This window comes from Toxotes jaculatrix, chromosome 3 (genome assembly GCF_017976425.1).
Source record: "Toxotes jaculatrix isolate fToxJac2 chromosome 3, fToxJac2.pri, whole genome shotgun sequence".
Classification (NCBI taxonomy): Eukaryota; Metazoa; Chordata; class Actinopteri; family Toxotidae; genus Toxotes; species Toxotes jaculatrix.
In genome coordinates, this window is record NC_054396.1 from 25,831,691 (window position 1) to 25,859,252 (window position 27,562).

A 27,562-nucleotide genomic window follows, 5' to 3' on the forward strand; every position below is an offset into this window, starting at 1 on the left:
TGAGAGTGCACACTTCATGTAATGCTCAATGAATGATGTCCAATATTATCCATTGTTCAGTGAGCACTAATGACAGTGTTGCTGTGAATATTCCAAGGTTTAAAACCCTCCATTTAACATTTGTGATGTGAAAAAACTCTCATATATACTGCTGCACAGTAAGAACATATTCTAGCCTGTGATTAAACAGATAGACAGCTATCAGTATGTGGTCTGTCATTTATTGAAAGAGAATTCACATTACAAATTAGTGTTTGGGGCAGTCTAAAGGCCCTTCACTTATATGACAATAACTATAAGTGACACAATTATGATGGTTTGAAATGAGAGCATTTTGTTCTTTATACACAGAGAACTGATCATTACTTGGTCATTAAAAAAGTCTTCATATTTCTCTCATTTATTTATGTTTTACTATGGATTTTGCATAGATCAATATCAAGATAAATGAACAGGCCTGTAACTCTATCTCCAATTTTGGCCATCAGGTCTTCAACTCAGTCGAAGGATTTCACAGCTCTTATCAGTTGAAAACGTACAAAGGCACAAGGTAGCTTCAAAAGCATGACTGTCCAGTGCTTTAAGTAAGACTGACTGGAAAATAACAATCACATACTGCATACAATGAGTACTTAATAATTTACAGAACACAAAGAGAACCAGACATGACTCCTAACGTCTGTGCCACATTTGTAAAAAAATGACTCACTTGGAAAAAGTAAACTAACAAAACTCCTGCAAGCACAACAGTTCCATCCAACATCTCTCCACTAAAAATAGTAGCTGGTAAAAACAGTAACAGGGGGTGGGAGTGGTAGTTTTTCCTCTGTATTTATTCAGCAGCGATGTGCCAGCTCAGCAAAAGACATTCCTACCTCTGAAGAAAAAATTAAAATGGTTTTAATTACATCACGATTCATCCTAAAAAAAAATCCAAACAGAATTAATGATTTGCCACAATAAAGGCACTCCATTTGTTTTCAGTGCTGCAATCTGAAGCAGACCAACTGTACAAAAAAAAAAAGAAAATGGGCTGAAGTGGAATCGATTGGAAAAAAAAAAAAAAAAAAATTACCCCTAAGCACTGAACTGCTGCATCAAAAGTCGGAGGAAAACACGCGATCGTTCACCGCCTGGTTCTCTCAGTATGTGCGGACTCCTGGTTTGCTGTCCTGGGCCTGGTTGAAGGGATTTGCCGGACTGGGAGACTCATCCTGCTGGTCAATGGACTGGTAGGCATCTCTGTTTCGTGATACAGAGGGGAAACCTGCAGAGACAAGTCGAAGGTCTTCAACACACACAATCCCTGCCATACGAATGTATTATTCATAATTATGTCTAATCAAGGCTCTTGTTTTGGAGAATGGATTATTGTTGATGTACATATCAAACCAGTTTGCACACAGGATGAATCCTTAAAAAGATTCTACACAACTTCCTCTGTTTTTTCACACTCACTTCTCCTCACACACAGATTCATGGGCAGATTTGTTATCTCGAGTCGAGCATCTGGATCCCCTCTGGATAAATATAGATTATAATGCTGGAAACAGTCTTTGCCAACATACAGTAAAGCACACATTGCTGCTGATGAACTCTTTACTTAGAACACAGCACACTTAATTCATAGCACCTCTTTGAGTGGTTCTATTCATTATCAAGGCTTTACAATGACTTCTATGAAGGCAGTACAGAGTTACAATCCATATGAAATGTTGTATAGGACTCCCTGTGATTCTCTACAAGAAGGCCAGACTCTTGACATGGCAATAACATGTTTTCACACACTCTTACCCTGGCCCAGAGCTCTATTACTGCGACAAACATGCACATATCAGTGCTGTCAAACAAGTTATTTACTTTCATTGCAGAATTTTGATGAATCTCAAAAACATGCTAATTTCATTAATGCAACCGTGATGTTTTTAACATTTTATTTAAGAGCATAAAAATACACAAATAATTTAAAAAACTGTATCATGTTGGTAAAAAAAAAAAAAAAAAAATCACCTGTCTTCCTTTAAGTTCTCATACAAACATGTCGCATTCATTGTCTATTATGAGTCAACATTATGTTGGCTTTAATGAGGATGATTTGAGAATGTGCACAATCATGCAGCTCTGCTTTAAATATATGCAAACAGAATACACAAACACTAATGAGGTGTCTGGAGAGTAAAAATATGAATAAAACATAGATGCAAAGTTGCAGAGACATACAAACATATAATAGAGCAGACGTGAACACAAACATACTGCACTGACAAACACAGCTATGCAGGCAGGTAACAAGAGGTAATGAAGGCATGATGAAGATGGGAGCAGGAAAGGTAAAAAGATGAAGAGAAGGAAGGACAACTCAGAATCTACAAGATAATAATCCACAGCCTGATTTGTAATCTTACTTCCTGTGTGAAAGGGGTTGGAAGAGGATGATTGGAGGAGAGAAATGGTAAAAAAAAAAAAAAGAAGCCAGGAATCAATAGCGGCGGCAGATAAAGGCACTGTCAGCACTATCCGTAGTGCATCGACTGTCCACAGACGTCTCTAAGTCTGAGAGGTCAAAGGTCAGCGGTGGAGAAGAGAAGAGAAGAGAAGAGGAGAAATGGTCAAAACATAAGACAACACGAGCGTTCATGACAGAGCAGTGTGACAAAACAGCAAACAGACTGTGAAGTCGGAAATGATGAAATGCAAGAAAAGAACAGGGAAATTTAGGTTTTCTGAAATTCTTATACGAGGATTACACATTACTTGACTGCGTAACCGTGAGCCAGCTGAGGGCATCCAGGGGTAATGCATGGCAGGCAACTGACTGTTCAAAGACTCAACACCAAAAACACAGACACAGACACACAACGATCTCAGGTAATAGATCTGGCTGGGGTAGCTGGAGTGTCAACATTTCCTCCCAAATCCAATATTAAAGCTGGATATTAGAGCTGCTAACGTTAGCCTAACGTGCAGCCAAACACTGTGCAGAAATAGTAGTCAATGTATGTGCTAGCCTTAAACAAGGCTTTTTCTAGCACCACAACATATGTAGTGAGGTGCCAATACAGTATGCTAACTTCTAATTAGCCTTGGAAGTAGTTATGATAACTAGTGTAAATAGTTAGCATGCTAACTGTCAGCTTTTTACAGTTCTGATCAACAGTTTTGAGGAAAGACCTTCAAAACTACTGCTCTTGCTTTAGAGCTCCATGCACACTGCTTCAGCACGTTAAATCCAGAGCTTCACGGGCCTGCGGCGCCTAGTTACGGTTGCTTAGCTGTGATTGGACAATTGCTGCTCAGGTGAGGTGTTTAGCAAACAGTCAATTTAATTGATCGCGAATGTCTGATCACTCGGTCGCACAGCCTTCGTTGTGCTGAAGCAATCGAAATGCCGGGGATACCTGAATCAACAACTCACTCACATGCACCTGATTGCCTGCGTCCCAGAGAGCTCAGAGCAGCAGGGAGCCATGTTGGTGCCAGCTATGCAATCAGACAGCAATTAAAACACATTGTGTGAAACTAACATTAGCTACAGTCATCAATCACCACACAGCCAATCACAGTCTAATGGATGTACCTGCTGTGTGTGTGTGGAGGTAAAAGTAAAAAGGCAGAGAGAACAGATTCATCAATATTCAATTATTCTCCCAACAGTCAAATCAGAGGATGTATTTCGTCAACTGCAGTGTCGGGTGACAATAGAGGAGAATTTTCATTACATCTCCCAGTGTGTAGTGTAATAAATTACCGTTTCAGCAGGCAATATTACATTTAATAATAAAAATAAGTCTTTTTTTTACCATTAAACTCCCACATCCTGGTTTATTTTTACCATTTTGTTCTTCTTTTTCTTTTTATGAAGACAAACACTGAGCAAGAAAAGCTTACTACCCCTGTATGGAAACCTTCTGAATACAACCATCAAGTCATGTGATTAACACACTGTTAATCACATATAGGTGAATCCATGAGTAACAGTTTCAAGGATTAAAGAGTCCAGCAGTCGTCACAGCTCAGTGCGATTTCTGATGGAAAAGCTCTCAGCAGAGCGAGTCCAAGTCCACAAATCGATGGCCTCACACAGTTAATCAAAGAACATATCTTGAGTATCTCTGGACTAGTTAGTGGTAGAGGGGTACTTATCATTTGTTTGCCCACAAAGAAAGAGCCATATACTCAGCAGTTTCTATTTCTGTGTTCTCCAGCACAGACTCCGTCTCTGCTTCTTTTCACATCAATCCTGAGCTATTTTTTTTCTATCAAGCCAGATCATAAGTTTTCCAGCCTCCATGGGTTTAATACATTCCTCCATGCAGAATAAACTCGGTGGCCAGGATGACACACAAATGTTACAAACAACTCGTGGAGAAATGATTTCCCTGCCCAGCCAAACTGCAGCTCAGATATTTCTCTGCATTTAAAGTCTTGTGACTGTAACTAATTAGTTTGACTGTGGAATCATCTGCCAGTGGTTTAGCACAGAGTCCTCCCAGTTTGCGCTGCACTTGGCAGGAGTTTCATGACAAACAGCATAAAACAACACAGAGAGGATCTGAAAGCGCCTCTGGACACATGCATCACACCGTACCTCGAGCTTTGGTCACACTCAGGGCTGCGGATCTTTTTTTTTTGTGTGTGAAAAGTAGAAAAACTCACATAGTTTAGATAATTTCTCACTGGTTATGAAATTATACCAGAAGACGTGCTTGCTAGATGAAACCTTGTTTTGTTATGTAATGAGTTATTTTCTGTGTCATCTCTTTCTCAAAATGGAATTAGATCATACTTAGTTGGTTTCCTCGCAATAAAATCCAATAAAATATCAGTGTCCAAGATTTTTGGAAGTGTTTAAATTCCTGAAGCTAAAACTAAAAATGTGCTTCTCTGTGACACATGACAGCACTTTCAAAAACCGACAAACCTCTCATGTTACTGCACTTGACTCGGTGTCCAACGTCCGGTGGCACTTACCAAAGTTGACATTGTAATCTCCTCCACGTTCGCGGTACATTTGGTAAACAAAGAAGCAGGATACAGGTTTGAGCAGCAGGTTGAGGATGGCCATTCCCGCGCTGAAGCGAAACACGTCCCCTCCCACCGCGTCACTCAGACGGTAATAGATTCCAAAATGGATGATGTCCGTCAATATTGTCACAATCATCCCTATCAGAAACTACAGGGAAATGACAAGAGAGATAGAGAGAAGTCTTTATATATCAGGAGTACACATCTCACAGACTCTGTGCAAAGTTCCCATGCTGAGGAGAATAGCTTTCTGAGGGGAAATTAGATTTTTGTGTGCATAAACACTGGAAAAAAGTGCCTGCAAGTCATAAAGAAAAATGTACAGTGCAGAAGAACATAAGAACAGAAAACACTCAGTTCCACTAATGCCTTTACTGTCTCAGCCAGTCAAATCCACATTATGGGATAAGAAATAATTCTCCAAAACAAATGAGACTTAAAGATGTGATTTTTTGACAAGAAGATCAATTGAAATCCATTTAGACACTTGACAAAGTGAAGCCTAGAGCTGATACTAAAAAAAATAATAATCATACAGCAGGCTAAATGGATTATGATGGAGTCCTGTAACTGAATGAGCGACTTGCTGAGTTAGCTATCACCCCATACCTTTAGCTTAGCTCTGCTAACTCCAGGAGAAAATTTTTTTTTCTCCTGGAAGAACTCAACATTTACAAGACTGGGAAAAATAAGCAAAGAGGGCAACAATACAAAATCTACTAGCAGCATAAAATCTCAGAGCAGCACAGACGTGCAGCAGCAGGTGCCACTGATTGTTGGAAACAAAGCCCTTTGCTCTGAGTTAGCCTCCTAAATGGATCGTTTTTTATCATTCTGAAGCCTTCGAACTGGCATCAGACAAAACTAAAGCCAATTTAAGACTAGAAGAAACACTACAAACAGGTCTAAAACATTTTTTGTAACACTGGCCTTGCTGTAAACTGAGACACAGAGAAAGACACGGCTACTGTGCTCTGTGATGAATTAAGGAAAGGCCATCTTTCTCAAAGGGATTCTCACAGATTGTCCTAGATTCCTAAGACAAATAGGTTAGCACGGATACGCGGTACTGTGCCTATAGTTAGACTCCTGTACGTGTCACATGATGTTGAGATTACAGCCTGCGAGAAGGAATCAAGGCGAAGACTCACCATGAGCACGGCATCAATTGAGTCCCTCTGTGCAATGGCCCAGACGCCAACTGCTAAAACGCTGAAGTTACCCCAAGAGAAGGAGAGTGGCAGCCACGCCATGCAGCCCCTAAAGGAAAGACCCCGTTCACACGAGATAGATTCTTACACGTCCTCCAAGAATTAGATTTGATTACACAAAGTACTGGATGTGGGCGAGGTTAGAGAGTGGGCCTGAATGAAGAGTGTGAGTCAGTCTGTGTGTGTGTGAGCATGTGCATGTGCGCCAGAAAAGGAGAGAAATTCCCCAGGTCTGTGAAAAAAAACCTGTGTTCACACTCACCATACTGTAAGCAGCCAGTGCACCAGTACTATGGCCTACCACAGAGGACAAAAGACAAGAGTTAAAAAGACAGTTAAACACCTTTTGAATACTTTCCCTGTGGTCTGGGAAAGTTCAGTTTACATCTGGAACGATTAGTTAACAGACGGAAGATTAATCGCCAACAGTTCTGACAAGCAATCATCAGCTCCAGCTTCTCCGCGGTGACGATTTCTTCCTTTTCTCTGTTTTATATCAGAGGAAACTGAACCTCTTCGGGTTTTGGAAGTTGACTGGACAAGTGAAGAAATCTGAAGATGTCACCCTGGCCTCTGAGAAACTCTCATTGACGTGCAGTATCTCACTGTTTTCTGACATTTTACAGGCCAAACAGTTTATCAGGTGATCAAAAAAGTATTAATAAAGATATATAATGAAAATAAATACTTGCAGTTCTGTGAGCTCACAAACGTCAAAAGCCAGAAACTTCAGAACTACATGTAAAACGTGATCAGTCTTTGGTATAAAATGTGAAGCTGCCTCAGGATGACTGATTTCATGGCTCCAGTTAGCTGGCTTGAAATTTTTGCACCCAAATTATGAATCAGAAAAATCTAAGTCTGTGCGCTCTTTTAGCAGCACTTACATATCTTCTCTTTTTTTTTTCTTAACTTTTCACATGAGCTTTGGATAATCAAACTGCATTTGAGCCATTTAGCCTTTAGAAACAGCACAAAGGCATAATTCAATTTAATGGTTCTCTGTTTTAAAGGTCATGACATGACACGCAGACATCAGGTCAGCTTACAGGAACATCAGGGCCTCTATTAACATTAGACTTTAAACACGTGTGGAAAAATCAGAAATGACTGACCAGATATTATTCAGTTCATGTGACAGGTAACACGGCTATTTCTCATCTCTCCGTGTCCAGTGGCAAACTCACTGCAAGTCAGGTCATGTTTGATCTTTGCCAAATCTGTACACAAACAGACTTTAACTTCTCATACATCAGATTCACTTCACTGTGTTTACATTTCTCACCTCCCACCATCTTATTTACTCCACAGGCCCGCTGTTTAGACTTTAAAAGCACTCTACCTGCTTATTCTTCAATTATTTTTGGAAGCTACATCCACTAAACAACCTTTAACACTAAACAAACATAAAAAACAAAAATATAACGCGGCAGTTTAACCGTGACCTGAGTCTCACGCGGGTAGTTGCCACACAGAGGAATTATCAATGAGAGTTGAGCAACAAAGTTGACATCAACATACGATCTGAACACCAGTCTTTGCCAGACGGCGTTTGAAGCTTTCAGCGTTAAAACGAAGGAAAGAGCAGGCTCACCTTTAGATTGATGGCAGGGATTTCCATAGCGGGCTGTTTGGTCAGAGCAGCTCTACCTTGATCCGACTCACTGCCTCAGCTTGTAGAGAGGCGACATGAAAAAAAAAAAAAAAAAAAAAAGCGGTTTTCTCTTACACAAACTTCTGCTCAAAACTACTCCTCCCCTCAGTTCAGCAGCCTGCAAACACAAACCATGTGACATCAACCTGACTGCTTCCCATGTGACCCGTACCCCCTCCACCACCACCACCACCACCCGCACCTCCACCCCCCGTCTCGTGTTCCGGCCCACATGAGCAATTTTTTTTTTTTTTTTTTTAAATTCCCAGAATACAGTGAGCGTGGTGTCCCCCCAGTGGTTCACTCTTAATGATTATTAATACAAGATTTATAAAAGTTACATGAGATTGATAAAGCTGTTTTTTTTTTTTTACTTGTCAGTTGAAGAAAATAACAGACATTCAACATGTCTTTTAATTCAGGAACCAGTATATTTAAAGTGAACAGGACGTAATCTGTGTTAAGGATCAATACATTGGATGCTATGCAGCCAGTCAGTCATCAATCCATTTAAATACTCGCCAGCTGAAAAATTCTCTAAAACAATATTTAGACCTTGTTGTATTTCCCCTCTAGTCCTAATCTAAAGATCTGAAATCAGTAAGAGCTCTACAATCTGACCTAAAAGAGGCTGAGACACAACATTTCTTCACCAACAGTGATGTTTTTTTTTTCTCTGAACTACAGCATCGCTATAAATGGATCATCTAAAAAAAAAAAAAAAAGTGAGATCTGAGTGATTGATGTTGCACTTTGTCTCCCTGCAGGCCACTGCTGTTACCGAGAAAATCTTCTCACTTAGCGTTTCTAAACAAATTTGATTCTGAGCAACAATAAGGTTTAGTTTGGGTCAAGGTTTAGGACGGAGATTGATAACACAATGAGGACGACTCAGATTTAGCTCCGAGCTGATCAAATTAAATGCTGAAGTGGTCATTTTCAGACCGATGCTCTGCCGTCATGGTGCACTTCGTCAGCTTGTCTGTGGCATTTGGAAATGTAGTTAGATTTTTGCTCATCCATCCTTTGAGCACTTTGTTCCACAGAGAGGTTCTTCTGTGTGTGTTTTAACAACAGCTGCTCAGTTTACCATGAAATTTAGTATGGATCCTCAAACCCCCAGAGGATGACTTCCATTGATTTCCAGCGACACTGTGCCCTGACATTTTGTCCAACACCACAGACAAGTCAAAACTTCCCATTCTCAAACCAGTTGATTCTCTCTCTCTTTTTTTTTTTTTTACCTTTTACCTTCTTATTTTACCTTGAACAGTCACTGTCGGCCTAGCAAATACTGTGAGATCTTATATTATCTTGTTGTGGCTACTCTTCTCTTCAATCAGAAGACATGTCACTGCAGCAGCACAAGTCAGATTTATGGACAACTTGGGTGTCGTAGTCCTTTCAGCGATCATTTCTGTGGAATAGCAAAACACTGCACTGTCAAATCCAGCGGGCAACAAATGCAACTGGTCAAACCATCGTCATCATGCAACACAAGCTGTAATAATCTGGAATTTCCCTCACAGTTTGTGTTGCAACCATCTATAGATTTTCCTGTGAGAACAGATCTGGTTCTCTTTTTTGCATTATTCCTCCCTCCAGATTATATATAAATATATAAATATATAAATAATATAAAATATGTAAATACTTAAAGTACTGAAAGCTTACTCATCTTTTCAGAAAGACCTGCAATATAGTACCACACAGAGGTCACGTGATGGCATCTGAGCCATTAAGAATAACCGAGAATGAAAGTCTGCTGTCATTCTCCTTTTATACGTACTAAAAATAAACACATCTGCTTTTTCTTTACCGCTCACTTTTCTAAAGATATGAAATCATGAAACATTTCCCTCTTCTGGGTACCGTTGCTGACATTTGCACCCCTCACTGTCGGAAATGATGTCTCAGAGAGTCAGGGATTTAAGCACATGTGACCCTTGAGCTCACTGTAGGCCACTGAGGACAAGAGCAGCAGCAATGTCTTTAAAATGCTAATGTTCGATTCACTCCTGGTGATATTTTTTTCTCTACAACTGGACTCATTCCTTGGTGCTTCTGTCCTCTTGTACCTTCAAGAAGATGATCCACGTTTTGAATCAAGCATGGCAGATGGCCCCTGCTCTCCCAAATCCAGTGTGAACCCTGACCCTGTGGTGACCCCTGACCCCCTGTGACAGCACATGACTCAAGATTTGCCCCCCTAATTGAAGCTTTCAGTGCTTCCAGACACTTCAGAGACACATTTAGCTGCATAATGTGCTGGGTTGAAAGTGTTTGTAAATGTTTGTGTGTGTCAAAATGAAATGGTGGTGTGACAGACATGTTATTTCATTTGAGGTGTCATGACTTCAGAGGAAAAGCTTCGTGCTTGGAGCAGCAAGTGATCCCTTTTACCTCCTAACCCGCGGTGGCAAGTGATTGACAGATTGCATAAATGTTAAGCTACACAGATTGCGTTGAAGAAACGTCTTCCACACTTCATTTATAAACATTTCTATCTATTTTTTATGCTTCTCCTCAAATGATTCATGGTATGCTTTATTATCTCTGAAGCCGGAGAGAGTCTGCAGCATTTCCGGCACTTTTTGTTTGTAAATTCTTCTCGCTGTTGTGCCCGTGTTCCTTTGAAAGTGCTGTGATCTTGAAAAGTTAGGGTTAAGATGGCAACTCTGGCAATTAATTACTTCAAGAATTCCTTAAGAAAGGTATCAGTGCCTTTGTGGTGCTGGTGATGTGAAGCTGCAGCTCTGCCGGGACGTGGCTGTGTGTAATCTATCACTTTGCTGGCTGTTGGCCAGGTTTCAACAGGGCACACCACCGGAGCACTCTGTCAGAGGTAAGTATTAAAAATACATCACTGCTGCTTTTATTCTGTACCCGTAAATCAAGAAGGCACGATCACAGTTCAACCCAGCCGCTACTTAGGAAAGAAAAATGAGTATTACTTTCCCCATCTAATCAAATATTGATATGGATAGATTTTGAGAGGCCTTGTGTGTGTGTGTGTGTGTGTTCTGATCGGAGACGAGCTGAATGTTATTGCTTGCACTTACTCTAATGTGTCGTAAGCTCTGCGTTAAAAGCTTCTGACACGGTTCATGGTGGTAGTGAGATAATGAGCGTCAAAGATTGCAGGGTTCATTTTATCACATGGAGAAAGATGACGCCTTGTTACTGACTCAAACGTTTCCAAGAAAAGATGATGTGCTGCTTTCCCCATGGCTTTAATGTGAGAAAATCAGTTTTGAGAACAGGTCACACAAAAAAAAAAAAATCTCCTGATACCAGTGCCATGATTTTTTTTTATTCTCCTGTAGCAAAGAAAATTTCCCTCTTTCTCAAAACTTTAAATGATATAAGTTAACAAGGAAGGAAGAGTTTTACCTCGACACATAAATCAAGCCATCAAAGCTCTCGTCTTTCTTCAGAACATCCTGACGTTCATTCACCTGCTCCACAGTCCAGCCACATGCTCTGACCCAGAGGGAGAAAGTCAGTGATTACACTTGCACAGGTACTGTACTTTGAGTATTTCCATTTAATGCTACATTATACTCCTACTCCACTACATTTCAGAGTGAAGTGTTGTACTTGTTACAGCTGTGTCAGCAGCGTACGGCTGGGCCTCACAGTTCAGATTCCTGTGAGTTCTTAGCAGTTCCATCAGAGTGATTTCCCCTCTAATCTTCAGCAAAGGCGGGGGGCATTTTTCTGCAGAACAAGTACTTTTGATGTTTTAAGTACATTTTCCTGATAATACTTTACTTAAGTAGGACTTTGAATGTAGGACTTTTGCTTGTAATGGAAAATGTTTACATTAATGCTCTGGTACTTTATTGGAGGGCAGTATCATATCTTAAAGGATCGGAGTACATCCTCCTGCAGTGTTCTGGCTCTCCGGTTTTCAGGGGCCTGATTTAGGCTGCAGTCCTGTCAGAGAGTCCGATCAAGACAGAAAGATTAGTTTTATTCAAATCTTGCAAAAGATCTCCCCAATGTGACAAGCTCCATGATGGTATATTTATCATTACAACAGAGACAGCTTATAAAACAGACAATGTAAATCTGTAGGTTCCCGCCCAAAAGGCACGTCCTCATAAATATGCATTTAGTATGCAAGACTGTTACTATGACAGAAGCATCACAGTACTAGGATAGTTTGTCCATGCACAGTATGAGACCTATATGTAATCTAAAAATATTATACATATTTATTTATTATTTATTTATATATGTGAACGTTGTTGTTTTACGGCCTCAGTTTTTGCTTTTAGGATCAAAATTGTTATAGACATGCTAACATCTAACGCAGATGAAGATAAGTGTTGCAAATGTAAGTCACACCACAAAACATTTACCCTAGTAAGTGTTTAATCATGAAAACAAAAAAGGCAGAAAAAACACAATATATAGACAAACGTGTTTAAGTACATTATAAATAAAACATATATTAAGACATGTATAAGGAAGGTCAAACAAGCATCTTCGTTTATCATTCTATCGTTAAAGTACGTTTGAAGAGTAGTGGTGTCAGTTTTTTAAAAAAAGCTGTTGGCAATTCAAACACATTCATATTTACAATACTGGAAAGCAGATGGGTTCAAATAGCATCAACAAATAATGTTTGTTTGGAGAACCAGATGAGCCGAGTGCCAACAAACAAACTGTTCACAAAAAAAAAAAAACATGACTTCTCTGAGTGACAATTTAGCTGCTGATGTGACAGGTCCTGAAGCAGAAGAAGAACCAATCTGGTCCTCCAAGCACAGTTCAGTGATTTAATACTAAAAATTATTTGTAAATACTATTTGACTCAGATCAGCAAGACAGAGACAATCAAATGTGTGAGAAATGGCGAGAGGCGTTTGAAAAAGGGTTTTTCCAAAATTCACGAAAGTTTTTTTTCTACCAATGAAAAACAAATAAAAAACCGGTCATTGTGGACTGAGTAAGTTTTGAAAAGTCCCTCTTCATGTTTTCCTGTACATACTGTTTGCCCCTGTGGCGACGCTGGAGAGAACAAAACCGAGTTAAAACCGATGTGTTTTAATTTTAATTGAACCAGTCAAGTGCCTAAAGATGGTGAATCGCTGGGTTAGGGTGCAGGGCTCGTCCCACAATGCAACACTCGGCAGTGTTTCCAGTTTAATTACCTGTTATTACGGTTTAACTGACCAGATTTTGGCATTTGGATGCTTCACATTGTGCGTGTAAAAAAAAACAAACAAAAAAAAAAAAAAACAAGCTGTCACTTGGTCTGTTAGCAGTGTCATGCGATGTCTTGGCTGTACTGTCTTCTATGTGAGATTGGTCATGGGGTCATTCTTCCTGTTCCTCCTCCTTTCAGCTTGTCCTCCTCCTTTTCATCAGATAGTGATGAAGCCTCCTTGGTCACTGCTGACGGACTCTGGTACCACGCAGCGACCCCTCCTCCTGGTCACGCGTCGCTTCCGGTGGAATTTAGCATAACAACGAAATCCTTGAGCGGAGAGAGGAAAAGAATAAACGCTGACTGAATCTAGTAGATTAGAGAAACGTGGACGTGGAAACAGAAAAACCAACAGAGCTACAGTTTTTAATACTGTAAAATCGATGCTTTGGAACACTGAACTCATCAGAGGTATTCAAACACTTTTAGATATTTATGAAAACTGACCCCAGAGCGGTTTCAACTTCACACAAACAATCTCTTAACTCAAAACAATTTTACAAGAAAATGAACTTCTACCAACACTGGGATATTTTTTGTTTACCGCAATATTAGTCTGCCTCTAATTTGGCCACTCCAGGGACCCTTACCCATCACCAGTCGCTGACTTTTAATTAGTTATAAACAGAGAGACTTTGGGAAATGGCTCGAGTACACAAGCCACACATGAAAATGATGGAAAGCGATGAAGTGCTGCTGATTTCTCATTACTTTAACTTCACATCACACCAGTAAATTATGACTCATTCTTCTCCTCACTCACCTTCCTCACACATGCAGTCATCGTAGCATTTGTTGTTGAGGCCTCGGTTGTGAGGTTTACACTCGTGTTCTCTCAGGTCACAACAAGAACCTTCAATGGAGCAAGCACATAACATTGAGCAGGAGGAGGGAGGTTATCAGGAGTTCAGCGTTTTGTTTGTTGGAGCATCACCTCATTTTTTTTTTTTTGAGATTGTGATTCAGACTGACCTGGGAGACAGTCCAGGTGGTGGTCACACGGCTCGATGGCGTCAGCGTCTACAGTCACATTTCCACTGCTGAGGTTCTTACTCCGCCTCTTGTCTGCGGCAGGCAAAGAGAAATGAACACAGCAGTTTGATGCTAATCTAAAGGCTTGGGATCAAAACACAGCCTCAACCAAACAGACGTCACTCACAAAATTAAGTTTTTATGTCTGGGTCAAACACTTTTTCACTTTGACAGACCATATCTGACCTACAGTACCAATAAGGTAGTTTTCTGTGATGTTAGAGTGGATAGCAATGTTGGCCCGTCTCTTTGCCAGTCCACCACTTTGTTCCAGATTAGAATATCTCTGTTTCCTGGATCATCACCCCTGATCTTTCATCGAACGCCAACATCTGGTCAAACTCTTCATTTCTTCCCATATATTTTGGTTATAAAACAAATGACACTGCCATCAGCCTCGGCTGCGCTTTAGCACGCTAACATGCTCAACTAAGATGGTGAGCGTGTCAGACAATACACCTGCTAAACATCAACATGTTAGCATTGTCACTGTTAGCATCTTAGCTTGCCCATAATGAGCATATTGCTCAAGGCACATGCAGACACGAAGTCTCATTAATTGAAATAATCTGAAATAACTTGATATAAAAAGGACAATTTGAGTTTGAAGTGGGTTATTTCCACCAAAGCTCTTTTTCAAATCAGTTTTTTTGACCACACATTTACACTAACAGTTAATAACGAACCTTTCTTCCTGGAGGAAGGCCAGGTGTCGGCAGGTTTCATATCCTCGTAGTCTGTCCAATCAAAGAGCGCCATGTCCAACGTTGGCATCACCTCTCCTTGTCCTTTTCCTCGGCCAGACCTCTGAAACAGGAGACATAACTTGAAGCTAAGCTACACCTTACATCCTATCACGTTATTTAATCACATTTCAGCAGGAACATTTGCATACCAGCTTAACTCTCGTTCTGTATAATTAATCCACACAGGACAGCTCAAACATGCTGATATGCAGATCTGTAAACACCTAATCCCATCTTCATTTAGTTTCAGCGTGCCGTGTAAGTTCTGCCTCTACTGTAATATTTTATAAATCTTCTCTATGTATTCAAAACAATTGTGATCAGAATATGAAGATGTGTATTAAAAACTAATCCTAAATGTGATGCCATCCAGCATATAAGCTGCTGTAGAGAATACATTGGAGAGATCAATTCTGTCTCCTCAGATGAATGTTCATTTACTTCAATTAAACCACAGCAGCAGCAGCAGATCGCTATTGTTTGATTAGTTCACTCTGTTTTTGCAGGTAGAAACATTCAGGGTGTTCTCAATGAAACACACTGGACCAGTGAAGCTTCACCGCCTCATGAAACGCCCTCACTCAACAGTCATCAGAGACACCAATCAGGCCAGGAATACAAATATATACATCACAGCATGTGTATTGTTAATACACTGACACTATACAGACATACAGAGTGAAAAGTGCAGTTCATTACAAACCGCCTCAGGTTTTATTTCTGGTTGGTGAGAGCAGCAGGCAACTAATGCAACTAATCCAGAGGAAAACAATCACATTAGGCTTATTGTTTCTGCAGCGTATGTGTGAATTTGGTTTAGGAAGATATTTAAATATATGCAATTTGTAAGTAAAGTCACTTACTAATTTAAGCCAAATCTGCTATATGTTGCATTGTAAGGGAAAGTAACTTTAAAAGTTATTTGCTACCTTTGAAAGTCACTACACTGGAAAGTTAATCTTTCTGAAGACTCCCTTTGGGAGTATTTTTGCATCATTCACTGGCAATCTCACACTTATCAAATCAACATGTCTTCATGCTGCACTTGGTAGTTTGTCAATTACCATGTGACAGTTTGAGCGTTTAGAATTTTTTTTTCCCCCTGTTGTGCAGTTTTTGGGTCAAAAAAATGAAAAGAAAATGAATAGTTGAAATTTCTGCTTGCTTCCTATATAGTTAGAGTCAGTAACTGGATACCTTTGGACTGATCCATAAATCCAAACACAGGTTGGAGTGTCATAAATTCAAATACCTCTGTAAAATATTGTCATACAAATGAGTATTTCATGACATTGCTGTAAAACAAATCTCGTTGGCGAATCGCTCAGCTATAACTTTCTGCAATAAAAGCCATGAAACATTGCCACTGTCATTTTCATCAAACAGAGGAAACAAAATAGAAATGTTAAACAGTGTAATTAAGTCAGCAAGACTTTGAGGTGTCTCCTGAGAATTACTTCACCCATCAAAAAATAAGCTCTTCGCGTCAACAGATCCATACTTGTTTCCTTTCACCCTCAGGAAATAAGCCTGTATGGAAATATCAATTAGATTAATTGCAGGGGGCTACCTACATCTCCTCGCCTGCTCATTAAAATGTCAACAGAAGATCGAACATTAATTAAGAAACCTTGCTGCGTGCTCATGCCACTGAACCTGGGTTCGGGAAATGCTATCGCTTTTTTTTTTTTTTTTCCTTGGTCCAATAATATTTGACTGCTCTCACATTAAAGGCCTGCTCAGTCTCCCACATTCTAAGACGCCTTGGAAACAGAACACCAAATAAACTGTCAGTCTACAGACATCTAACATAGAGGCTGACCAGGGCTGTCTCACAGAGCCACTATGACTTACTGTGTGAGTGTATCTAATAATTTTGTGTCTTGGTCTGTCCTGGAAGAGGGACTATTCCTCTGTTGGTCTTCCTGAGGTTTCTTCCATATTTTCCACATTAAAGGATTTTTTCCTGATCCATATCCAGGATCTAAGTACAGAGGATGTTGTGTGATGTACAGATTGTAAAGATCGCTTTGGGTTATTTATTGGTTTACTTACATAAAACTGACTTGACCTGACAAAAGCCTACAATACACCCAATAATAATTAAAATCATGCTTAGAGCTAAGTTTGAGTTATGGATTGCTAAACACAGTTTTAGCGGGAAGCTACCCTCGCTGCACCATCTTGGTACAAACCTAGAAAACAGAAACTCTTTTTATCTGTTGAGGTTCATTGCAATCATTGAGGTGATACAATGTCTAGTGAAAGTTAAATCCAAATGCCTAGACTGGAGTTTTGATTCAAAACGTTTCGCTCCTCAAGGCCACTTTTTTTTTTTAACTGATGCAAGGAAATTATTGGTTTTAACAGTCAGAGCACTGGTGAGTGTACACTCACTTTTAAATGTACACTCGACACTTTATGGGGTCAGATAGTAAGAACTGAAAAATCCTTTCAGAGGAATCATAAAAAAAATGTCTTCAGCTTTCTCTATACAAATGCTCAGCAGTTTTTAGCCTCATATATATTTGTACATGTCATTTCCAAAGGTTAAACATCTGAGTTTAAAGGTAGCTCATGAGATTTTTTTTCTTTTTATCTTTTAGTCTTTTGCTTTTTCTCGAACAGAGCTCCTCAACAAAACAACTGTCAATCAAACAGTGTGTGTGAACCTGCGAACGATGGCAGATTTTTCCCACGAACACCCTACAAGCTGCAGCGTGTTTGTAACGGCTGCTGTGACAAATGTAAAAGCGTTCATGACGTCATGTGATTCTTCAGTATCTACTGACATCAGGTACCATTTTGTCTTGAAGCGTCTCATTTGTAACGGCTCCGGGACTGAAAGAGGCACATCTAAATGCTGTTTATACATACTGCTGAAGCATCATGCTGGGTGAATGTGACAGGTGGTGAGTGGTGCCCCATGCACTCCTGCAGATTTTTCATAACACGCGCCCACGGTCGAACACAAAAAAGACTCTCCGTGGTCACATACATTTTGTCCTGACGTGGTTTCTAATAAAGGAAAAGGAAGGTAGTTATAGAAAATGTGCTGCTGGACTCTGAACTCCCGGAGGCGTAGTTTTATTATACAAAACAAGGCCGTTATCTATCAAACACACTGCGACCAAGAGCCAGTGAGTTTGGCCTGCTGGAGGATATTTTTCACCAGCAGCACCTTCAGGTTCACGCTGCAGAGAGTGTCATTTCCAAGATGAGCTATGAGGTTTGCGGCAACATAACGACAGTAATGGGGCCCATTTTCGCTCTATTTCCCCTGCACACTGGAACCACACTGAGGCACAACAGACGCAGCCTTTAATAAGCACTTGGGCTTCGCTGGGGTTACCTGGGGTTTGGTAGAGGCCGGGGGCAACGTTGGGGGATGCTCGTTCATCACCGTGGTAACCATGGAGGACCCCGAGCCAAAGACGCCGGCGTTGGGGGAGGGGGGCTCACTGGGCGGGGTCACAATGAAGGAGGGGGAGGCAGCGGAGGAGGAGGAGGAGGGAGGGTCCTCGAACAGATCTCTGTCCTTTAACGCAGACCTCAGCTCAACCTCCGGAGGAAACCCTGAACAGACATGACAGACAAAGAGAAATCATTGTTCCGATACTGATCATCTAACAAACGTGGATTTTGTTAGATGACTAAAAAATTCAAACATCAAAGAACAAAGACTTAATGGAGTGTGAGTATTGTATCCAGCCATCCAGGGTTACCCCATCTACAAATCCTGGACAACAAAGTCCAATGGCTGACAAAAGCTAAATGGACATCGTGTTGAAGTGGTTGTCTGTCTTGTCAGCTGCTCTTCCCAAGAATGGTCTTTCAGTCTCTGTTTTTCGGTTTTATCTCTCCAGCTTTGAAGATAATCTGTCTCTGAAATTTCTGCCTTCACCCCAATACAGGGGAGGTGAACAGAATTTCATTGTGGTGCTCACAGCACCGAAAAGTCATATTTGAAAACTTCAGCAGAAACAGTTTTCCTGTTACTCTGGATAATCCACAGATCTCACTTTATTATTTACTCTGCTTAAAGTGGTAAAAGATAAAAACTGTCATCATCATCATGATGTCTGTGGATTATGCGAAGTAAACAGGACATTATCTCTGGACAGAGACGTGGCTGTCAATTTTTAAAAATGTGCATTGATACCATCAGCACCACAAACACAGACACAAACAACCATAATTTGTCAGAAATAGGTTCTAGTGTATGTCCAGATCCAGCAGGAGCTCACCTTTACCATGTCGTCCGCCCTTGTCACGCCGACTCCCATGTCTCCTGTGCTCAAAGTGGTGTCCATGCCCATGTCCGTTCCCATGTCCGTGCCCTCTCCCTTTGCGTGTGCCCAGAAGGTGGTTTTCCCGGGCCTGGGATGGACCCCTCACATTCATTCGAACTCTGTCTCTGTCCCTGCCCGGGCCCATCTCCAGTCTCACCGGGCTCAAACCCTCCAGACCTGTCCCATCATCCTCAGGCCTGGCCAGGGGGTGCAGGGACCTGTGAGAGAGCAGCCCGGCTCCACCTTTGGTAACACGGGCCCCCTGGCTCCCATGCCCTCCACGGTCCCTGCTGTAGCCGTGACCCTGTAGACCCTGCAGAGGGTGCTGTAGGGCGTTGCCGCCCCCTGCTGAGGTCTGTGCCTGTCTCTTCTTGCCGTGAGGAGTTCCGGGCTCAGCGCTGTGCGACAGTGCCAGGGTGGCAAACAGGAACCCCAGGATCAGACTCCAGGAGAGAGCCATGGTACGTACAACACAGCGCCCCCTGCTGGGAACACAGAAAATATATGTCAGCGCTGCACAGATTCTACTGCACAATTATATTCAAATAAATGAAGCAAAAACTTTATTAGTGGATTTAAACTGGTGAATATTAGTACTAAACAGTCGTACTTAGTCGACAAAACATGAATACACAACTATTCAGAAGTTATTTTCAAGAAACACTGCCAAAATACTATTTTCAGTTATGATAATCTGCTGCTTTCTTTGTCTTATATGATTATAAACCAGACATTGTAGGGGTTTTTTTAAAAACAGTTTCAAAAACAAGCAGACCATATTGCAAGAGCTATTTTAGAAGTTTTTATGGATGTTTGGATATGTTTTCACACTTTTTAGTTTTGTTGTGACTGTAGATCCCCCACTGGAATCTATTGCGTCTGTTAACAGTTTGTGAAGTTTGTGAATAAAATCTACAAAGGAGCAAGATATAAACTACACACTGGTTTTAAAAAAAAACTTAGGATTTAAATCATTCAACAAAAATCGATTGTTGATATTTGAAATGTTTTTAAATACATGTTGCCTCTTCTCCTGTGTAAACAAACACAGGACTTTTATTTTTTAAATTAGTGTAACTTGCCTCAATGGGACATCCCTCAGCTGGCTTTAAACCTTGGCTTTTTTCTGCAGAAAGCACATAAGTCTTCAAGTATTGGAGATGTGTCCTCTCCTCTGCAGTGTTTATTCTCCCATCACCCATCCTCCAAATCCTCAGACTACATCACTCTCAGCCTCCTGAATGGGCCCATTTATCTGGACCTGGTGGGTTTGAGGAGGTGATAAAGAGATGGACAGGCACTTGTGCTTCTTTTTAGAAATGGCTTCCCAGCCTTCATCCCTGTACCTTCGTGCCTTTCACAATAAGAGATACTGCACTGCGCACATCCTTCATCACTGCCTATTCAGCGGTCTCGAGGGCCCTCCAACCGTACCTTTCATTACAAAAGTCAACATATCTGTGAGGTGTGACTGAAATGAAATATGAGGTTCTGTATATCTGCATTGAACGCCCAGCACCTTGTCTAAATGTGAATAAAATGATGGTGTTGGAGTGGAAGCATTTTTCCTCATTCTTTTTTCATTCTCATCCTTAGTTACCAAACTACACGACAGGCAGGCTCAGTAATAGTTGTAATTTAATGTCATCAAAGTTTTATTTGCAACCATAATGACATTTGGTTGTTCATTACTTTTGAGCGATTATAGCATAAAGAAGCTACAAAGACAGAATATTTCTTGAACGATATGGCTGTATTTTGATATATCAGGTATTTCAGGAATAAGATGTCAGGAGCATTACATATAAAACACCCACATTTATGTTTAATGCAATGACCAGTAAATACCATGAGGATCATGTTGATCATTTTTAATTATCTAAATTAAAATATATCATTGCATTCAGTGAATTCTTCTCTAGTGCCCCATCCTTTATTCACTTCAGCTAACATCTCGCTCATCAGGATGTTCTCTGAGGTTGTTTCCGGTTATCTGGTACAAGACAAATGAACCACCACTATTTTTAAAAACTCTGTCATGTTATGTAAGACAACAGGTTATGGTAAATATGATATGGTCTGTTCTGTCCCCCACTTTGATAGGCTGAGACAATCCATCGCCACAGGCACACACAACGTCATTATGTTGCCGTGGCAGGCGACTCCTTTGTGTTAAAAGACAAACGGCAGCGCAGGGCATACAGAAAATCAATGAGGGAGAAGTATTGAGCTGCTGGTGATGGCGTGAGTGTGTGTATTGTGTCTGTGTGAGGTGGAGATGGGGCGGGGGTCCATAAGGTTTCTGCTCTATCATCACACACACTCTTGAGTTTACAGTGGGTTATTTGGGTGTTTCTCAAAACAGAACGGAGGGGGCAGGTTGTGTGTGTACGTGTGAGTGTGTGTGTGTGTGTGTGTGTGTGTGTGTGTGTGTGTGTGTGTGTGTGTGTGTGTGTGGGGTTGAGAGGATGCTGGTGATGTCAGGGGAAATTTGCAGTGTGAGTGCAGGCAGCGCCCCGGGGGGGATTTAGAGGCAGACTGCGTCGGCTGGCCTTTGGGAGTTCGACCAGCTGTGCAGTTTTGCAAACAAGAGTGTGAGGCTGGCTGCTGAGGTGAGACCTTTATCTCCACACAGGTCTTCAGACTGTTAGTGGGGGGGGGAGGGCAATCAGCCGTGTCACACACAAAGTGTTTAGCCAGGATTAGGCTCCGTCTGTTTGACACATGAGGTGCTGCTGGTGTCAAGTGGCCTGGACCCTGTTCGGCCAAAAGGTTGATTTGGTAAGAAAACAAAGAAAACATCTAAACTGAACGGTGGGTCAGGGTAGACAGATGATTATCTGTGTGATCATGTCTCTAGAGTCTTCGATATATATTTAATTAAGGAAAAGTTCGACCTTTTGGGAAATGTGCTTATGAGTTATATGAGAAGACTGATACCACTCTCACTGTATGTCTGAACATTAAATGGGGAGCTATAGCCACTTTATTTAGCAAGAATGGGCCTGTCCAAAGGTGATAAAACCCACACACCATTACCGCTAAAGCTCAGCAATTTACACATTTCATCTCCTTCTTTGCAAAGTGTTAAAGGTGTTGTTTTGCAGGGGATTCTTAAGGAGTCTGTAAACATGTAACGTACACAATGCTCGATGCTCTGATTGTAAATAAAGTCATCTAAAAGGTCAATATAAGGTGATTCTTCTTTACTGTTTTTTTTTTACTCTGAAGTGCTGCTTTTCTTCCTGACCATATAAAAAAAAGAGAATACAGACACTTGTTGGATCGTCGAACAGCTTGCTCCGTTGTCCTCATATGTAAACAATCACTCCCTCTCTTTTCACTCTTCTTTCAAGGGCCTGTACATCTCATTTAGGATTAACGCTCAAAATGTTTGCAGACGTAGAACCAGTGCAGAACCACCTGAGCTGCAGATAATTGCAAAGGCTAAGCAACGCCACGACAAGACGACCCTTCAAAAATTAATTCTCCTAACATAAAGAAAGCTGTAACACCTCCATAGAAACAGAGAGCAGCATGCGTCAACCCCATCAAACCTCAGGCCTGAATAGACCTGTCATGTGAAAGGGAAGGCCGGCGGTGATGGAAGAGCACCGAGTATCTCGGCACAGCAGTGCCCCCTTTTCCTCTCTCAGACTTTCATGCGCCGCTAACAGGTGGTCCTTTGAGGAAAAACAGGACGGGGATGATAATGGAGCACTCTGGGTGGCATTCCGGGTTTTAAGCACAGTCTCTTGAGTGTGATAAACAACCTCCGTGAACAACACAGCCTCCTGCCAGCGCCTGTGTTATACATAGCTGTGTGTTGTAGGTAGGGCACAGCAGGGCGAGCATCTGCTGCTGAGGCGATGGGAGGCCAAACGAGCGGCCTGGAGCTGACGGGTTTCTCTCCCAAATTAGATAATCCATGATTTGAACAGCAACATTTAAACAGTGACTGATGGTGCACGGAAATTCTGAAGCAAAAAAATAGTTGAAGCTTTCATGACGTGAAGGGTTTTAGGTTAATTCTTGGTTGTAGGAGGAGTGAGCAGCATTTAAATCGAGATGTGATGGCAGCTGTGGGTTTGTCAATCAAACCACACCCACGCAGTCCCAAAGAGTTTTGGGTGTTGACGTTTTAATACATAATACCTGAAGATGTTTTTTTCTTCTGCTTATTCACTCATGAATATTTCCAGTTATAGGAAAATACTCAAGATTTGTAATCAGTTGAGTTTGAAAGGGCTTTAACAACATACATAAGACAGTTTTTAAGATGTTTTCCACACACACGCACACATATCTATATCTATATCTATATCTATATCTATATCTATATCTATATCTATATAACCCTCCAAAAATCAATACAGAGCTTTCCCAGTGAAGGGTTTTATTATAACTGCAAAGACTGGAGGACTAACACAGTCCCTTCAGCTCAGCCAATTATTTAATTCTTTAAAATATACAAACAGAAAAAAAAAACAATTGGTTCTGAACACAAGTAAGTTTGAAATGATTCCGACACTGCTGGTATCACCGGCCTACAAAACAAAAATCAGCACGGGTGAAATTGTTCCAGCTTAAAAACATATTTGTGTCACACTTGGTCTTTGTGTGTTTGCCGTTCACACCCTGGGGTTCACATTTTGTAAAAGAAAAAAAAAACAAACACAATATAATTGTGTGTCAGAAGATTTTTTTACAAACACAGCGAAACAGCAGAGTGAGATAAGTGTGAAGTGATAGATAATCTTGCAAGAAACTGCAAAAGGGGCAGTATTGGAGGCTGGATGATTAAGCTCTGATGAGTTCAGAGACCTCTCTCCAGTCTGTGATCAATCGGTCAGTCCCTTAAGCATGGCGGCTAACACTGGTTATAAAAATATACTTAACAGAGAGGGGACCCAGATCTGTGGTCGAGCTGAGCTAGGTGAGCAGGAAAAGCAGCGAGGCAGAGCAGGCAGGCGACCCTGGTATTAAACTGCTGTACGTGTGCATCTTTTAGCTTCACCTGCTGTGACACCAAACGTCCAGGAGCCATCTGCTCCTGTTGTTTTATCTCTCATAGCAACCAGCAGGGCCATAAGGCTCCAGCAAACAAAGACTCCAGAAACAGGCGGCTGAAGCGGAGCTGTCGTGTCAGGCAGAGGCCATCTTCTTTTCCTGGCCACATGCAGAGATTACAGGTTTAAATCAGGAGCGCTCGCCTGTCGATTAGTGACAGAATTACTCAGTAGATCATATCTACTGGAACAGAAAGTCATCAACCACCTATTAATTAGGCTTTTGAGCATATGCTCAATTTGCAATTTTATTACAGGCCATCAAAAGGAGACCTACGGGTCACTTTAGGAGTGTGTGGCTGCACAGGAACAAGCTAAATCTCTCCTTTCAGCTGCATGGTTCACTGAGCAGCAGCTCGAGCGTCTGCTTTCCACAGGCACCACAGATAATAAGAAGAAAACCGCATGATCAAATATAACAGTCAGGGAAAAGACAAACAAATGTGTTATCTGTTGTGTCGCAAACACACGCACAGAACCATTCCTCTCTGTCGTAAAGTAATAACGCTGAATATCAGATGCATAAACACTTACTTTTATATGTCTCATCTAGAGTAAAAGAGGCCTAGTTTACTCCACCGAATTATCATAAATATCAGCTCCATAACAAGCGCCCAAGTGCCTCTGCATAATAAACACCTCTGCCAAGCTGCATTTAACACCATAAAACTTCATTTCCACAAGGGCCAATACCACTGACTTCAGCAGTATAAGTGCTTTGTCTCCCAAAATCCTCAGCAAACAATATCAGAGAGATTCACACATCAACTGGGAGGCTTTTTTTTTTTTGCGGCTTTTAAGTGTGTGTTGGATGGCAAGGGCCCCTGGAAGCAACACGGGGTGATAAAAAACAAGAGCCATAAGGATGGTCCATCTGTCAGCAAGTGAGCCGGAGCAGAGAGCAGGGAGACACCAAACGATTCGGTGGTAATTTGGTCGCAGGTACAACAGATGTGGGGCGAGAGCAGAACATTGTCGCCGATGCATGGTAACATCAGCGACATCCTGCGACGTGGCCCTTATCTCCCGTTTGAGTGCACCAGGGCCCCGCACACACACACATTCGCACACTCAGAGATTTTCTCAATGCATGCACACAAATACACACTCACAGCGGGGAAACCTCCTCCAGACACCCACATAGAGGCATGTTCCAAAAAATGCTGTGAGACACAAAAAGCACCAGAAGCAAAGCAAGAGGCGTCCCACAGAGAGGAGAGAGAATGAGGGAGACGAACGGGGAGGAGGAAGGGGGGAGAAACTGAGAGGAAAGGAGAAAATAAGATGTAAGAGAGAGGGAGAGGGAGAAAGAAAGACTTGAGACAGAAGCGGGGAGGGAGAGGAGAGAGGCTCAAATCAAATCCGGAGAGAAAGCGAAAGAGAGAGAGAGACACAGAGGAGGGATTTATCCTGTCTTAATTAGAACAAAGTGTTGGTGGCATCTTTCATTTCGTGGCCGATAAGGACACCAGCTGAATCCCCTCTAACGCACACACACACACACAAAAAAAAAACCAACAACAACAAAGCTTTGGCTTCCGAAAACCAGCAACAAAACTTTGCTCTTTGCAAACCCGTGAAATCTGGACACCTGGGTCTGTATCTGGATGAGCCACATGGGAACAGTTTGACCAGTCAGTGGGGAGGAGGCACTCCTGTTTAGAGACGATCAAGTGAAGCATGCAAACGCATTATGTGGACCCAAAGTTTCTCTCACCCCCTCCCCACCACCTCCTCCTCCTCCTCCTCCTCGGGTGGAAAGGAGCAGCACTGACTGCCTGTTCTATTCTACAGATAAACGATGAATCGTTAAATGATTTCACCCTAAAAACTGACTCTGGTTTTTTTTTTTTTTTTTTGAGAATAAAAAATTAATTTCCACTTGAACTTCAAATGATGTGAGTGCATCCTTAGGTTATCTTTTCATTTTCATAGAAGTCACTTGCTAGTGAACCGGAGCTTTGTTTTGGCCCGAGGTCGACTCACTGTGGGGTCCCTCCACACTCCTTCTGATCACGGCTGATGCTTCCCCGCTGATTGACTTGCAATTAATTAACAGCAACTCCTTAATGTGAGTTCACAAATATTGCTCCTTTGCAGCTTGATTCACTTTTAATTGAATGGTGTCACACTGAGACTCCCAACTTTAATCTCTCCCTTTCCTCATCTCTCCCTCCCTACCTTTATTTCACCCTGCACACACTCACTAACACACACACACACACAGTTTCACACTCTTTGGTGCGCAGTGAGCAACAATGAGCTGTCAAGAAGAGATAATCGCCGCAATCATTTCGGATTCTCCTCACTGTTCATCCAATAAATTCCTTTGTGATGTTAATCTGAGTTTTAAAGCACGGCAGCAGGAAACACCGCCATCACAAAAGTTACACTGATTATCGGACAGAATCTGTTTTCCCGGTATCCACCAAATCTAATTCGCTGTTTGCGAACAGTCGTTCTTGCTCTCAACCGTGTGTGTTGAGCGACGCTCTATATGCAAGTCAAACGGCTTTTGACTTGCCGTTGGGAAGGGACCATTTGCATCAATTAAGTTAATAAGTTTTGTGACATTATTAAGATGAGACATTGATGCGTTTTTACGCGCAGATGGAAACCACAGCAGTCCGGTTGTACAGTGCATAGATTAATTTTGGGACAGTCATGGTAAACCTATAATGCTGATTTGGATTTTGGTAAAACGGGGGAAATAAAATTAGCATAAAGTCCCTGCAAACTCATTTGAGCATCACAGAAACACCACAAAACCACAGAGCACTGAGGAAACGATACTAATGGGTCTGCGTTACGAATTAGGATGAAACCCACAAAACGACAATCACCAACCCAAGCACTTCCACTGGGAATAATGCAATCCCTGTATAAAGATAATTCCTTACCTTACGACTGTTTGTTTGTTGTTATTGTTGTTTTCCTTATCCGCTGTTCAGGGTGTGAACACCAGTTCGGTCATATGGCCTCAGGCTGACAGCGGGGACCGACACACGGCGCGACAGCAGCAGCAGCGGGAGTAACACCTCTGTAGTCCGCTCTCCGTGCACCCTGGGATGTGCCGAGCATCCGGACTGTCTCCTGCCTCTTAAGGGGAGGAGAGTCGCTGGCTCCGAGTGCGCGCTCCCGAGTGCGCGTCCGCGTCAGGACCGGCTGTATCTCGGAGGGGCTTGTCCCAGCAGGTGAGACACAGGGAGGAAGCGCTGCATTAGCTTTATCCGCTGTGGGTGTGTTGGTATTAGAGTCAATTTTCTTGCGGGAGAGGCTGAGACGTGAGAGAGAGAGAGAGAGAGAGAGAGAGAG

At 41.7% G+C, this 27,562-nt stretch overlaps 2 protein-coding genes across 2 annotated transcripts; both read right to left on the bottom strand.

Moving 5' to 3' along the window:
• Positions 1–207: 207 nt before the first annotated feature.
• On the bottom strand, positions 208–7,960 carry LOC121179777 (angiotensin II receptor-associated protein). Its single transcript, XM_041034800.1, has 5 exons — positions 7,831–7,960; positions 6,499–6,533; positions 6,177–6,285; positions 4,972–5,173; positions 208–1,267 (listed from the first exon to the last, which is right to left on the bottom strand). The coding sequence occupies exons 1-5, from the start codon at positions 7,855–7,857 to the stop codon at positions 1,143–1,145; spliced, it is 498 nt and encodes a 165-aa protein (XP_040890734.1). The 5' UTR covers positions 7,858–7,960; the 3' UTR covers positions 208–1,142.
• A 4,322-nt stretch (positions 7,961–12,282) lies between these two features.
• Positions 12,283–27,367, bottom strand: draxina (dorsal inhibitory axon guidance protein a). Its single transcript, XM_041034308.1, has 7 exons — positions 27,148–27,367; positions 19,134–19,663; positions 18,239–18,462; positions 14,827–14,947; positions 14,081–14,173; positions 13,872–13,961; positions 12,283–13,378 (listed from the first exon to the last, which is right to left on the bottom strand). The coding sequence occupies exons 2-7, from the start codon at positions 19,636–19,638 to the stop codon at positions 13,266–13,268; spliced, it is 1,146 nt and encodes a 381-aa protein (XP_040890242.1). The 5' UTR covers positions 19,639–19,663; positions 27,148–27,367; the 3' UTR covers positions 12,283–13,265.
• Positions 27,368–27,562: the final 195 nt, after the last annotated feature.

What these genes read in the sequence shown, in the direction of transcription:
- LOC121179777 (XM_041034800.1), bottom strand. Translation starts at nt 7,857, where the DNA reads ATGGAAATCCCTGCCATCAATCTAAAG. An exon ending in TCCCTGCCATCAATCTAAAG is followed by an intron (nt 6,534 to 7,830) that starts GTGAGCCTGCTC and finishes CCTCTGTGGTAG; the next exon opens with GCCATAGTACTGGTGCACTG. An exon ending in CACTGGCTGCTTACAGTATG is followed by an intron (nt 6,286 to 6,498) that starts GTGAGTGTGAAC and finishes TCTTTCCTTTAG; the next exon opens with GGGCTGCATGGCGTGGCTGC.
- draxina (XM_041034308.1), bottom strand. Translation starts at nt 19,638, where the DNA reads ATGGCTCTCTCCTGGAGTCTGATCCTGGGGTTCCTGTTTGCCACCCTG. An exon ending in GGGCGGACGACATGGTAAAG is followed by an intron (nt 18,463 to 19,133) that starts GTGAGCTCCTGC and finishes ATGTCTGTTCAG; the next exon opens with GGTTTCCTCCGGAGGTTGAG. An exon ending in CGGCCTCTACCAAACCCCAG is followed by an intron (nt 14,948 to 18,238) that starts GTAACCCCAGCG and finishes CTCCTGTTTCAG; the next exon opens with AGGTCTGGCCGAGGAAAAGG.